This window comes from Lotus japonicus, chromosome 5 (genome assembly GCF_012489685.1).
Source record: "Lotus japonicus ecotype B-129 chromosome 5, LjGifu_v1.2".
Lineage (NCBI taxonomy): Eukaryota > Viridiplantae > Streptophyta > Magnoliopsida > Fabales > Fabaceae > Lotus > Lotus japonicus.
The window spans coordinates 59,828,716-59,844,975 of NC_080045.1; the positions used below are offsets into that span (position 1 = coordinate 59,828,716).

Sequence of the window (16,260 nt, forward strand, 5' to 3'; positions counted from 1 at the left end):
TTGTATCTCATATGTGACATACATTGCTTAGATGTTAGTGTAAAACTATTTTACACATTGATAGTGCATATGGATTAAACTCTTGATTTTATAAGATAATATCATATTTTAAATAACATGCATACACGAAATGTTACCTTTTTTTAACAAGTGCTGAAATAATGTCCAATATTCTATACATAAATTTCAAAAGCAAACTTGTACCGGTGTGAATCGAGCATAAGTCGGATAACTTTCAAAATGGAGTCGCATACGAGGAGGGCCATGTTCGTATTGCATGCGGCCCAGTATTCACGCTAGGCTCAATGTGAAGACATTTTACTAGTCAATGAACTAGAGTCTATAGATGCATCCGATCCTCCGTCCACTCTGATAGATAAGCGAAATCCTGGATTCTCTCCATAATTCATATAACTTAATTAGTCTACTAAGTTAGCCATGCGGTATGATAAATCAGAGGACTTAAGGTGGAGAACCCCACCCCTATATATAGGAGGGAACCTTTTTGTACAATACACTGATCAATATTTCAACGGACTTCAATACAAGTCCTAAGATAAAATTTTGCTCACAAGAGTTTACATGATAAGGACCTAGCTAACTAATGCGCTTGAGACAGGACCCCTGAAGCATTTACAAAACAAATTGTCAAGAAGAAATAAAATGAAGAAGAGAACATAATTATGGTAGCGAGGAAGCAAAGAAAAGAAGCAGGGTGCCCCAAAACCCAATCACTTTAATTTAATTCAACTATTTATCATGGAACAAAGTACTGAATCAACTGAGTTGCTTAATCATTTTAGAGGAAATAGAGAGCACTTATTGTGTTACATGTTGTTTCAAAAATACAATTTCAATCTAGAAGAAATTTTGCAGACAAAGAAGCTACAGTGTAACTAAGCCAACTAAGACTTTTAGGTCCGTTTGGTGACCAGGATAGGATAAGACAGGATAATAATCCTATCCTGTTGTTATCTGTTGTTTGTTGCACCAACAGGATATGATAACACTATCTTGTCTTCTATCCTATCCTGTCAACCATGTGTAAAAGTTATCCTGAGGGGGGAGCTAGGATAGAGCAGGATAGGATACCAGTTATATATTTTCTTTCAGTATCCTAACTCCAAATTAATTTATTTTAATATTATATAATTTATAATTTATAATAATATTAATTAATAAATATAAAAATATTAATTTAACTAAAATAAAAAATAAATAAAATTATTATTCATAAATAGTAAAAATAGACTACTCACGTACAAATATTGATTTATTAATAATAATAGACTAATTTAATATTTTCATCTACTATTATTTAAAAATTATTTATCTACTTATATAATAATTTAAATATAAATTATTTTTGAAATAATAATATTTTTAATTTAGTTAATTTTTATTGTTTATCACGTGTCACAACTAAGTCAAAAACATTGATTACAAATATTGATTTTTTAATAGTAATAGATTAATTTTTTATTTTCATCTCCCATTATTTAAAACTACTTATCTACTTATATAATAATATATAATTCAAATATAAATTACTTTTGAAATAATAATATTCTTAATTTAGTTAACTTTTATTGTTAATTATCACGTGTCACAACTAAGTGAAAACTAATCGGTTAACTGCATAATTTTATTTAAAATATAGGGTATCTTCAAAACAATAAAATAGGCTAATTAATAAAATTTAAATTAATTTTATTTATTTTAAAATATAGACTCATTCATGAAAATGTAAAGAAATTAAATTTAATAGAATGATCAATTTTAAATGTATTTTTTATTCAAATATAAATCTGATACATTTTTCCTTATCATATCCTGTCCTTATCATGTGCACCTCAAACACAGGATATGATAAGAATCTATCCTGCTCTTATCCTATCCTGTTGATATCCTGTTCACATATCATATCCTTTCATATCCTATCCTGACCACCAAACGAGCCCTTAGTCATATTTCCACTAAGAAGTTTTCAGAAATCGTAATTAATAGCCCATCACTCATGCACATGAACATGATCATCAAGACTTGGTAGGACCAAAAACAACTTCCTTAAAAAAAAAAAAAAAGGAATAGAAAGTTCAAAACTGTAGGCTTGGATTTGATTATGATTAAGATGGCCCACTTGGTAGGCTTTTGAGTCTGTTCATACGTGGCGAGGGTCCCCAATGAAAAACCTTCATCAAGTGTGCTAGATTCATTAAGCACGTGTTACAAAATCACTGGTTAAAAGAAAAGAAGTAATGTGTATATTAAAGGATTAGGAAATAACTAAATACTATTAAATAAGGTTAATCGGTGGGTGAAAAGTAAATTGAAAGTAGCTAAGTTCTGTTTTACTTTTTTTTAGGATTAAGTTTGATATGCATACGTCTATTGAAATTAATTTATTTTAATTAATGTTAAAAACTTTTGATTTAACTCTTTTTAAGAAATTTTGTCAAATTAGACGTGAGCCCCTCTTGAATAAAATTGTCTCCTATAGAAAATACTTTCAAAAAAAAAAAATTCATGCATAGATGCACATACTTATCACTGATCATTTGTGTTCTAATTTTCATAAAAAAAAAAATACTTGTAATGGACTTTCTCATAGATATACTAGTAATTAAAAACTTAGAAGTTTGTGTTCATCATAAATCAACACCTTAATAAACTAGTTTATAGGAATTGATCACTCATAGTATAAAATAAGGATATTAGGTGCGCATAGATGCATTACATCACAGTGTCACACAATGATTTATGAGATCTCCCCTGGCCCAGTACATGCATGCAGGGGAGTTCGTAATTTGGAAAACTTACCTATTATTTATCATAAGATAAAACTAGATCCTTATTTTTCTTCGCAATTTTTTATATGAGGTTAATTATAATGTATAGTTGCAGGAAAAATGCAAATATCTAGTACAATTATTGGTTGTCTTCTAGAAAGAAAATATGTGAATCCGATTCCTTTGGGCTGGGAAACAAATGGAAGCAAAACCACTTTAAGATGAACTTAAGAAAAGACAAGATAAGGAAGAATATCTTCCATCTACAGAATTGCAAGTATATATAAAAAACAGCCACTAATAAAAGCTTCAAGCAATTTTAATTGAATTATATTCCTTCTCAATTTGAGGTAAACCAAGGCTAAACCATTACATGCACACATAATATCTTTATTAGAAAATGTACACCAAATAAAGATACAACTAAATGCAGGAACAAAAGATATAAATGATCATATTCAAATTGCAATTTGGTTGCACATAATTAGTTTAAACGCGTTTAGTCAGTCATCACTTATCCATTTTCAACTTTTACAAGGATTAAGACAACAACCCATCTTTTCATTTTCCCAAAGGATATTTGAGACAGTTAAATCCATCTCCGCCGCCTAATCACTATTCACCATCTCATTCATTCCTAGCTCATGTCCTAATATTCCTAGCTCATGTCCTAATGTATTTCTTAGGCTTAATTACAATATAATTTGGTTTTTATATTTCAACAAATGCATGATTTTAGTTTCTATAGCTTCAATTGTTAAAATTATGTTACTCAACTTTTCGATCAAAATTAAATAAATGTAGCTCAAATTAGATTTTTTTAGGTAAGCCAAAGATGATATTAAGGGAAGTATTAAGGGTACTTCAATCCTGTACAAGGATGTCAATTAGCAAAAAGCTAATATGAAATACAATACAAACTGCCAAAAAAGAAAGCTGCAAAACTTAGCATAAGGCTAGCAGCAAGTGTATTTTGGCCACTAGACAAGTGTATTTTGGCCACTAGACATAGATCAAAATTTTCCAGCCAATATGAATCCTACAAGATAAAAATCAACAAACTCCATAAGAAAGCACAGCTGCAATACTCCACCTGTTGAAGACCAGAAAGAAAGCAAGCAGCTCACAGAGAAGTAATTGCAATGAATGGCTGAGCTTGCCACTCATAAACTGTGTAAGTAAAACCTTTTAATTTGCCTCTAAGCCAACTCCAGGACTTGAATTGTATCCCATCTATTACCTTATCAACATTTAGGGGCACATTGTTGAAAATGTAATTGTTTCTGGAGTTCCAAATACCCCAAATTACAGCTATCCACACTGCCCAAGCTCCTAGCTTTTGAGATTTTGACCACCACGGTTGGACATGCTGCAAGAAGTGTTCTTTGCCATTGTTAGGTAGCACAGTAGTAAATCCGAACCACTTATAGCAGGCCATCCAAATGTTCCATGCTGCTGGACAAGAAAAGAGAAGATGCATTGAAGTTTCTTCATGTAACAGACACATGGGACATCGAACATCAGCCGGTAAGGGAAGAGCTTGTCTTTTGCTGAGATTAACCCTTGTCTGAATTCGATCATGGAAGACTTTCCAAGTGAAAGCTAGTACATTTGAAGGTGCTGGAACATTCCAAAGATTCTTGAAAGTGTCATCAATTAAGTTCAAATCCGTGCCATGATCTTGCAAACTCAAGTAGGCAGATTGGACTGTATATTTACCTTCTGGACTAGCTAACCAAAGCCAAGAATCTGCATCATTCAGGGATGGCACAAAAGATTGTAATGTACTCCTCAAGTGATTTAGCAGATCCAGTTCCCACTCTCTTAGTGCCCTCCTCCAAGTAAAATTCCAAATCCAAGCTCCATTTAACCAAGACCCCATTTCCTTGATACAGCTCTCTCTTTGAGTTGATAGCAAAAATAATCTTGGATAGCTGCACTGGAATTTCAGGTTGTTAAACCAAATATCAGACCAGAAAAGAGTCTCATTCCCTTCGCCTACTCGCCTACACAGATTCCTCTCAAACCACAGGTTATCTCCCTCGGGGAAGCACGAAATTTTCAGATCTTGCCACCAAGAAGAGGCTTTGGAGGGAGTAGAGCAATTGTATTTTGCAAACAGCACCTTGTGCCACAAACTCTCCCTCTCGTGCAAGAACCTCCACCTCCTTTTTCCCATAAGTGCTTTATTGAACCTCCCAAAATCCTTAATCCCTAAACCTCCATCCTCCTTTGACTTGCAAACTCTATCCCAACTTAGCCAAGCAATCTTGTTATTAGCATCCGCTCCACCCCACAAAAACCTTCTCATAATCTTATGACAAGTATTTATGACATGAACCGGAGCCTTGAAGAAGGATAGAAAGAAAAGAGGGATTGAAGAAAGGACACATTTTATTAAACAGATTCTTCCTCCAAAAGATAAGACTTTGTTCTTCCATGAAGCAAGCCTTTTCTTTACCCTTGAGATAACCGGTTCCCAAAAAGCTATCCGTCTAGGATTTCCTCCGACCGGGAGTCCAAGATATTTGAATGGGGTCCTATCAATCAAGCAATGCAAAGTTGCTGCATAACCTCTCAAATTCTAATCCTCCACTGCTACCCCAATCAATTTACTCTTGGAGAAGTTGACCTTCAGGCCAGAGGCCATTTCAAAGCATCTCAACACACACTTTAGTGTCTGAACATTCTGTTGAGTTGCATTGCCAATAAACAGGGTATCGTCCGCAAATTGTAACATAGAAACCTCCAAGTCTGAATGCATTCCCAATCTGAACCCTGCGAACTTATTGAGCTGGACCGCCTTCTTAAGGAGACCATTGAGGCCCTCTGCCACTATCAGAAAAAGAAAAGGAGCCAAAGGGTCTCCTTGCCTCAAGCCTTTCCACATTTTAAACTCCGGACTAGGGCTACCATTCACTAACACAGAGACAGAATTAGATTCCAAGCAACCTCTAATCCACCTATCATTAAAATTCATCCTTCGGAGCATATAAAAAAGAAAATCCCATCTAACCGAGTCATAAGCCTTCTCGTAGTCCACCTTGAAGATGATTGTTGGCTTTTTCTTCTTCTTCTTCGCTTCATCTACTATTTCATTGACTATCAAGACGCTATCAAGCATGTTTCTCCCACCAAGGAAGGCAAATTAGATATTAACTTCTCACCAAGTAACCAATTAAAAAATTGACATATATCACAATTTTTTTTAATTATGTCAAAAAAGTGTTAATTATAAATCATCTTATAATGTAAATCATGTAATATTTTATGTTTAACACTTTATTTCCAACATTATTTATAACACTCGCTTTACATGAAGAACTGATCGAGGAGATCTCCACGAATCGGGTTAAAAGCAAATCTTGCAAATAAATTGAACATTATATAGATACCAAGGAAAATTGTCCTTTTTACTTATCTATACTAACACTTCCTTTTTCTTTAATTGTTGCTTCGAGGCGGCAGTTTGAGCTGAAAATACCAGCCATTTTACATTGTTCACATGAAAAATACTTTTGAGTTCATTATGCCAAAACATATGGAGAACAATTTGATCACACATTAAACTTCGGTCAATACAAGAAGAAGATACCAGAGAACAATCCTAATAAATTGAGTCATGTATGGATATTGTCAAAACCACAAAATCCAGAAGTCAGTTACGTGAGATTAAGGTCTTTAAACTCAATATCTGCTAGCTGTTGATCACAGTCATGCCTTTCTTTTAAAGCAGAGACCCCAATCTTGAAATCTACAATTACTTTTCAGAAACAATATCATTTTGGTATTTTTGTTTCCCTGTTTTGCCAAATGCCAACAATCAATGCTAACTCCTAACATCTTGAATTTTTGACCAGTTTAGCATGGTCGGTAGGGAATGGATAAGATATAAATCTCACAGTTTCTATGAGTTTCGGTGACAACAATTACTAATCTTTCTTGGTTTCTAATTAGGTGTACTAAATACAGAATTTATATGGTCCTACAATGCTATATATACACTTCAATTTCATTTATGGTTCAACAACTACGTGGAACATGCATGCCCGGCCCTTTAATTATTTTCTTTTGATCTGTCTCAAATATATAGCTTTCAATGTTACTAGTCATTGAGTCAATTTATGAACATAAGTGGGTTCCAACATTCTACTGTTGCAGATAATGTAATTTACTTGTCACTACACGGTTTGGAACAGCAAGTCAGTACTCAGTGTGGAATTAATTTGCAACATACAATGGTAGGAGCACCACGTACGTAACAGCTGCCTGGTGCAATTAACTTTGCCTTTTGACTGTATAATGGAAAAGTGGAATGGATGGATAATTAGTTGTCGGTAAGATTAGTTTGTCCAAACAAGAAAAGCCATGAAAATGGGGATTAAATCAGGTGCATGGCAGCACAAAAAGCCCTCAAAGTAGTGGTTGGTTAAGGATTAAAGAGTGAAAGATCTTACAAGAAGAAGCAGAGCTTGATTTGTTGAGAATTTATAAGAGTAGCTTAGATAGGATATATACATATTATAATTGAATCATAGCATTTGCGTACCTGGTGCAAGAAAGGAAGAAGAATCCATGTTCTTAAAGACTTGAATCAATCCTAATAGGTGTGAGAAAAACTGCTCTCTATTCTGATAAGTCTGTATAATAGGTTAGGTTAATTGTCTAATGGGGAGACAAGTTTATAACCTATCAGTTGAGAGCAGGGGCTTCTCACTGGGCTTAAATAAATAACCTAACCCATCACGGGTTATTCATCAGAAGAGCCCAATAATAATATCCATCAAGTGGTTTAACGTTAGAATTAATATTAATTTCCAATAATTGATATATTAATAATTCAAGGATTACCCATTCTAATTAAATGAATAATGCTAATTCATAAAATATCCAACAATCTCCCACTTGGATAGCATTAGTCAATTAACAGAAATGCAAGAATTATTAAGACTAGGATATCAATAATGGACAAAACGCAAATTAACCAAGAGCAAGAAAATATAAGCTTTAACACAAGAGAAGATAGTATCCGATAGGGATATGTGTCATGTGTGTTAAGAATATCCGATAGGGATAAGAGACTCATATTTCATAAAAGAATGATGGATGTGGAAAAGCATTATAGAATTTAGATAAACATGCAATTCCAAAGAATGGCCCAAGCATTTTAAAATGCTATGTTTTCAGACTCCCACTGACCTTAAACATCAAAAGACTTAACCATATCAATTTATATGGTTTAGATAGGCTCCAAGAATAAAGTCTTTAATCAGTGGATTAATGTACTCAATTAGAGTCCGAAATTTTAGAATTTCTTTTCTCTCTAGCAAACAAGTGTTTTGAATGCATAGAATTGTTGTTTTGAGAGAAAATATATCACAAGGGCAAGTATAAATCCACATAGGTCTAAGTGCTTTTAATAACCCAAAAAGAGTGATTACATGTGGGCTAAACAGAATATGCTCAAAAGAATTTGACATAATTAATTCAAGGTTTTCTAAACAAGTGACCATAAATCCATGAGAAAAGAGTTTAATAATAACATGGATAATTGAAACTTATTTAGACAAAGGGTGTCTTGAATTAATATAGAGTAAAATGCCAATAATGAGCAAACGCTTATAACCAATGGTCTAATTAAGATTATAAGTACCTTAAAATGCAAGATATCATACTCGATAGGAGTAGTGATACTATACACCTAAGTGTTAGAAATCTGGTTGTGATAATCCTGGATAAAGTCAAGAATCGTGAGAGTCCACTTTCCGAACAAATTATTTCGACCCTATAATTGCCTGGGTTCACGAAATCTTTGTTGGGATAATCCTTGACAGTCAATCCGTTTCTTGGCACAAGAGAACAGATAAAGAAAGTAGAGAGTTTTTGTGATTCGAATTTCTGTTTCAGAATTCTGTTTCTGGTTTTCTGTACCATTTCCTTAGGCTGCAAGCAACCTTATATAGAAGGTTGTGTTTGCACGAATGGTCACGATTGTTCCGAAAAGTCACAATTTTCCAAACAATTTCAAACTAGGGTCACAACTGTTCAGCGGGACCCCAGCCAGGGGCTCCGCCCCTTGGACCCCGGTTCGTATTCGCGATCAATTATGCGTTGGCTCACCGAGCGTGCACTCCGCACTAACCTGACTCGATTCCGAGCCTAACGCGTAATTACATCAGCCTATAGTAGATCACATTACTGCTAAAATACATTGATGATTCTAAAATCACCAACAAATCCCCCCCATTTTAGTGTAATCCTTGATCTACTCAGTTATAACACACAGATATAACGATCAAACAAATGCATAAATGAAAATATCTTGCGATTGAATTTCCACTTTAGTACAAATACACATTCCAAATACTCGAGAATCGGGATGTCTTTAAAGATTGAACCCGTCAACCCATTTGAATATCTAAAGATACTGTACACATATGTTTCTACAACACTCTACTATTCATACTTGACACTTTACAAGCCATGTGTCCTTATCCATTAATAAGCATATAGGAAGCCAAGTCCAAGCTTCTTGAAGCGGCAAAACTTCATGCTTACATAGGTGATCCTTTTTAATCTTGCACCTGCATTTACAATTTTTCAAAAGAACCATTAAGAAGATATACTTCAACCTAGCCATCACTTGCAGGTCTGAGCACATACCTTGGGAAGATAAACACAAGTGCTCCAATCTCTAACTATGATCTTTCCACATTGAATTCAGCTTCTAACGTTGTATTAGAAGGGAATTGGGTATAACATAGGTAGTAGATTTAAATGGACTTTAATCCCATTCCAATTACCGACTTCTTCACTAAGTCTCTAGCTAACCCCTTCGTCAAGTGGTCAGCTAAGTTTTGTTGCGACCGAACAAACTCAATGGATATCACCCCATTCAAGATTAATTCCCTAATCATACTATGTCTAACACCCAAGTGTCTAGACTTTCCATTGTATATTTGACTATAAGCCTTGGCCAATGTGGCAGCACTATCACAACGGATAGAAATTGGTGATATCGGTTTAGGCCATAACGGAATCTCATATACCAAGTTTCTTAGCCATTCCGCTTCTTTACCAGCAGCAGCTAATGCTACAAACTCTGATTCCATTGTAGAACTAGTTATACATGTTTGCTTCTTGGAAGCCCACGAGATGGCACCTCCCCCAAGCAAGAACACCCAACCACTTGTAGAGGATGAGTCTTCAACATTATTTATCCAACTAGCATCCGAATAACCCTCTAATACCGAAGGAAATCCCACATATGACAATCCATAATTCATAGTACCCTTCAAGTACTTGAACACCCTAGTTATCGCATGCCAATGATGTCTACTAGGATTACTAGTAAATCTGCTCAACTTTCCAACCGCAAAAGCAATATCCGGTCTAGTGCTAATCATAGCATACATCAAAGAGCCTATAGCTCTTGAATATTCGAGCTGATCCACAGGTTTACCTGTATTTGGCATAAGTTTTTCACTCTGATCCATGGGAGTACTAACCGGAGAACAACTTTCATGATTAAACTTCTTGAGTATTTTCTCAATGTAATGAGATTGCGTAATTACAATCCCCTTATTCTCCCGTTTAATCTTAATACCAAGAATAACATCCGCTTCTCCCATATCCTTCATGGAGAACTTTGATGACAAGAAATTCTTTGTTTTATCAACTTGATTTTGGTCCGTGCCAAAGATCAACATGTCATCCACATATAGACAAATAATGACTCCTTTACCGGATGTATCAAATTTGCTATATACACATTTGTCAGCTTGGTTTAGAATAAAACCACTAGACAAAACAACATCATCAAATTTTTGATGCCATTGCTTCGGAGCTTGTTTCAGCCCATACAACGACTTAACTAGCTTACACACCTTATGCTCATTACCAGGCATTACAAATCCTTCAGGTTGCTTCATATACACTTCTTCTTCCAAATCACCATTCAGGAATGCTGTTTTGACATCCATTTGGTGGATCACCAGCCAGGGGCTCCGCCCCTTGGACCCCGGTTCGTATTCGTGATCAATTATGCGTTGGCTCACCGAGCGTGCACTCCGCACTAACCTGACTCGATTCCGAGCCTAACACGTAATTACATCAGCCTATAGTAGATCACATTACTGCTAAAATACATTGATGATTCTAAAATCACCAACACTAAGACACTTATGTTTTTAACCATAGAGAATGTGAAATATTGGTCAAAAGAAGCACAATAAATTGCATGCCAAATGTGCTGTTACCAACAAAATGAGCCTAAAGAATGAGACTGAGTACCAAAGCCTCAAAGAGCTTGTCATATGATCATTTAAGCGCGCATAAGAATGTATGACAAAAGAATAGCTCTAAGAATATACCATATTAACATAAATGCACACAAGAGTATATGGTATCAATATATCAACATGTCTCGAGACAAAATAATGTGTGCACACTCCCACTAATCCAATATACCATGGTAAAATTAGAATATCTCATTAGAGCTAACTAGTATAAAATACTCTAATGGTATAGTATTTAATAGTGAGATCATGACTCTGTGGAAAAGAATTTATGTGAGTCTGAAACTCACAATCTTTTTCTCTTCAAGAATAAATAAATTAGAGAGAAATAGAATAGTGCAGAATTTTAAGAGAAGTGGTTACATAATAAAATTCACAAAATGGAGCCAATATATAGAATTTATCAACCACAGAGCCTTATAGAATTTCTATTTACACAAGTAACCACATACTCTGCATATAGAATTAGGAGATTATAAGTGTTTATTTGACACATTTTATCATAAAATCTCCTTATATATTCACACATAAAATCATTAAAAGATTTTACGAATGAAGCAACCCATAGTTTATAAACAAAAGAGTGAAAATAAGATCCATAATATTTTAAACAAAATATGGGATCACTTGCAAATATCACTCAAAGTTTCAAGTGATATAATATGAAAACAAGTATACACGTACACTTGAACATAGAAAATTTAGGGATTGTCAATAATAACAGCGGAAGCATATGAGACCTATAATTAATCATTATTGAGGATAAAACAGTCTCTAACTCCTAATTTAGAGTTTATATGTGTATCTCAAAGTATTAAGGATAACGTACCATAAGTAAGAACAAAGAATAATGGTACAAAATAGGGAGTTTGTCATATTGTCTTAACAAGAATAATTGATTATCAATTTATAAGACAATTATATGAAGTTTATTATATTACACTATTCTCAAAGAGACTAGCATAGAGCAATTTGAGCAAAATTTTCCGTATAGAATGGAGATTGAGAGAGAGCCTCTGAGTGACCAGCCGCCTGGCGGCGCTGTAGCGGGTAAGCCACCGGAACCACCGGGTCCTCAAGCCCGGAAACCCACGTTCAAGGAGAAGGTCCTGGGCTCTGAAAAGGCTCAGGAAGCAGGAGGGTTTGTGAACCTTGTTGAGAGTGGTGTCATGAAAAAGGTGTACGTGGAGAAGAACAAATCCTTCCCTATGTTCTCAATTGATCCGGCAGCGAAGGCAGAAATCTGTAGACCGTGGGAGGATTGCCTAGTGGTTAAACTACTGGGAAAAAGTATTGGTTATAGAGCGCTGTGTGAGAAACTTAAGATACTGTGGAAGATGACAGGGGGTTACGAGGTTCGTGATGTTCATCACGGGTACTTCCTCATCAAGTTTGATAAGAAGGAAGACAAGGAGAGAGCAATTTCAGGAGCACCATGGCTTATCTACGACAATTATCTTGCAGTGAAGCCTTGGACCCCGGATTTTGTAGCAGCGAACTCGAAGATTAGCACAACTGTGGTGTGGATTCGCATCCCAGGGCTAGGGTTCCAATACTATGGGAAGAACATCCTCATGACGTTGGCATCGGCGGTTGGTACTCCGATCAAGGTCGACATGAACACCACCGACATGCAGCGTGGCAAATATGCACGTATCTGTGTTGAGATTGATCTCAACAAACCTGTCCTCGGTGTTATAGGGCTGGAGGGAACGTGGTACAATGTCGAGTATGAGGGTTTACATCTTCTCTGCCACAAATGTGGATGCTATGGCCATTTAGCACGTAATTGCACTGCTCCACCCCTTCCGAAGCAACCCCAGGGGCAGGCCACCAATGGTAGTGCTAGCACAGCGGCAATGGCGGAACAGGTTAGTGCTCTATCGCATGAAACCCTAGCATCGTCGAACCTGGCGGCGGGAGTAGCACCAGCGACTGCTTCAGCAACCCTAGCTCCTGTAACCGACGCAATCATGGGCGCCATCAGTGGGCATTCAATTCCAGATATTAAGTGCCCAGATTTAGCACATGGGGATTGGTTAATTGTGGACAAAAGAAGGAATAAATCGAAAACAAATCTGAATTCCAAGGCAATTAAAGATTTAGCAGTTAAAAAGGAAATGACCAGTAAGAAGGAGGAAAAGAAGGGCTCGAATGGGGGAAACAAATTCTCTATTTTAGCAACGGTTCCACAAAAGCAGCAAATTTCCTCAAATAGCTCTATGCAGTTTAAAGCTTTGCCTAGTAAAACACATCCTGGAGCTAGTGCATCAGTTACTAATGGTAAGAAAAGATTACGTAAAGATTCTGCCACAAATAATGTTCCACCTCCTCATGCAGGGTCCACGTCAACCATTCTCCAAGCGGCAAGCAATGGAGCTCGTTCGGTGGATATGGGTGGTGTCCCTATTCACGTCGCTACGGATGGTGCGTACTCCACGATGGCACTTGTTTCCCTAGGGGGAGCAAGATATCAAATGCCTCTGGATGACAACAATCAGATTTGTTCAATGTCAAACGTCAAGGATTATGCTCGTGACATTCCCTTTGATCCAGGTGCTGGAGGCTCCATGGCCATTGAGCCACGCAAGGCTTAATGCCAGTCCTCTACCCCTGCTGCAGTGTGTTTATGGATAGACAAGCATTTAATTTGATCGCTTGGAACATTCGTGGTGGAGCAGGAGCTCGAGGACAGCGTAGAGTGAGGGATCTGGTTCAAGCATTTCACCCCTCAATCTTTGCAGTATTTGAAACTCATTGTCCTTTTATTAGGGTTCAGTCATTCTGGCGTGGTCTGGGCTACGAATTGTGTTGTGAATCGGAGGCTCAGGGGCATAGTGGAGGTATCTGAATACTAGTGTTAGTAGCTCGCACCTTCAACATGCGTATCATTGATGTTCACCCTCAAGTGGTCTCAGTAGAAGTAACACAAGGCAATCAGCGATGGTGTTGCTCTATAGTCTATGGCAGTCCTAACCCTTCTAGGAGAAATGAACTATGGGCACACCTTAGAACCCTCCGCCAACATTTACGAGACCCTTGGTTGGCAGTGGGGGACTACAATGAAGTGTGCACACCGGCGGAGGTGGTGGGTGGTGAATTTAGTGAAGCCCGTGCCGCAACAATGCTTGATATGATCGATGATTGCAACTTCATTGATCTGGGGGCTGTTGGCAGCAAACTCACTTGGGAGAGACGGGAAAATGGAGTCCGCACCGTTGCCAAACGCCTTGATCGTGCCCTAGGCGATGTTCCTTGGCGACACCTCTTCCCTGAAGCATATGTAGAGCATCTAGCTCGTATATATTCCGATCATAGCCCGCTCCTGGTCCGTCTGGTTGTTGACCCTGGAGATCACCGTTCCCGACCTTTCCGTTTTCAAGCAGCCTGGACAACACATCCAGCTTTTGAGCCTCTAGTGCAAAATACTTGGGCACGACCTCCAGACTCGGTGGTAGGCAAGTTGGGAATGATGAAAGAAGCTTCGCTGATATTCAACAAAGAGACCTTTGGTAGAATACATATACGTAAGAGGAGGGTTGAGCAAAGGATACATGGCCTACAACGCGAGCTAGAGTGGCGGCAAACAGAATCCCTTCTCCGGCTTGAGAAAGCTCTACGGGAGGAGTATGAGCAAATCTTACTACAGGAAGAGCTCATGTGGTTTCAGAAATCCAGGGAGAACTGGGTGAAATTTGGTGACCGGAACACAAAGTTCTTCCATACTCAGACAATTTTCAGGCGCAAGAGGAACAAAATACATGGCTTATTTGTTAGACCAGACACATGGTCAACTGATCAGGAGGTCTTGAAAGTGGAGTGCGAACGTTTTTTCACTAACCTTTTCTCTATTGATGTCCAGGTCAGCAGGAATTATATTTTGGAGAATGCTACACCGGTCATCTCTCTAGAGAGTAGAGAAGATCTTGTTCTTCCTGTCTCGTTTGATGAGGTTCGCCAAGCGGTCATGGCAATGCACTCTTATAAAGCACCAGGCGTGGATGGGTTCCAGGCACTATTTTACAAACAGTATTGGCACATCATAGGGCATGACCTGCATCAAATGGTAGCGGAAGCATTTCGGGTGGGCAAAGCTGATCCCAAACTTCTTGAAACCTTGCTTGTTCTTATTCCTAAAGTGGAGGACCCCCTCCGCTTCAAGGACTTGCGACCGATCAGCTTGTGCAACGTGGCTTATAAAGTTATAACAAAGGTCTTGGTGAACAGATTTCGACCTTTGCTTACTGATTTGGTGGGCCCTTTGCAAGGTAGTTTCATTCCTGGAAGGGGTCCCAAAGACAATATCATCCTAGCTCAGGAAGTCATGCATACAATCCACACTTATAAAAAGTGTGGGGGGCTTGTGGCGTTGAAGGTGGACTTGGAGAAAGCCTATGATAGGGTGAGTTGGGATTTTTTGCGAGCAACTCTCCAAGATTTTGGCTTCCCTCCGACTCTTGTTAGTTTGATTATGTGGGGTGTTCAGGATGCTAGTATTTCCATCCTATGGAATGGTGCAAAATTACCCTCATTCACTCCTCAAAGAGGGCTTCGTCAAGGTGACCCATTATCTCCTTATCTCTTTGTGCTTTGTATGGAACGCCTTGCCATCCAGATACAGAAATTAGTTGATATGGGCGCGTGGGAACCAATTAGAATCACAAAGGAAGGCATTGGCATATCTCATCTCTTCTTTGCGGATGACATGTTGCTCTTTAGCAGGGCCAACAAGGATCAAATGCGTTTGATAGCCAAAACCTTGAATGATTTCTGTCAAGTGTCTGGCATGAAGGTGAACTTGGAAAAATCTAGAATGTTCTGCTCAACCAGTGTGGAGGATCGCCTTCAACGAGAGCTCTCTGACATCATGGGTATCTCACGCGCTAGCAATTTGGGTAAATACCTTGGTATACCTCTCCTCAAAGGTAGGGTCACAAGAGAAAATTTTGCTCCCATCATTGACAAGGTGAATACACGGTTGGCTTCTTGGAAACAAAAGCTACTTAATAGGGCAGGACGCTTGTGCCTAGCTAAATCAGTGTTGTCCTCTCTCCCAGTTTACACCATGCAAGCGCTTTGGCTCCCTGAAGCTACTTGTGACTATATTGATAAGAAGATTCGGAGTTGTATTTGGGCCAAGGGTGGCCAAGCGCGAGGATGGAACCTAGTCCCAT

At 37.7% G+C, this 16,260-nt stretch overlaps 2 protein-coding genes across 2 annotated transcripts; one reads left to right on the forward strand and one right to left on the reverse strand.

Annotated features, from left to right (window-relative positions):
- Positions 1-5,373: 5,373 nt before the first annotated feature.
- LOC130719897 (secreted RxLR effector protein 78-like) lies at positions 5,374-5,913 on the reverse strand. Its single transcript, XM_057570492.1, has one exon. The coding sequence runs from the start codon at positions 5,911-5,913 to the stop codon at positions 5,374-5,376; it is 540 nt and encodes a 179-aa protein (XP_057426475.1).
- Positions 5,914-12,081: 6,168 nt separating this feature from the next.
- Positions 12,082-13,683, forward strand: LOC130719898 (uncharacterized). The gene has a single exon (XM_057570493.1). The coding sequence runs from the start codon at positions 12,082-12,084 to the stop codon at positions 13,681-13,683; it is 1,602 nt and encodes a 533-aa protein (XP_057426476.1).
- Positions 13,684-16,260: the final 2,577 nt, after the last annotated feature.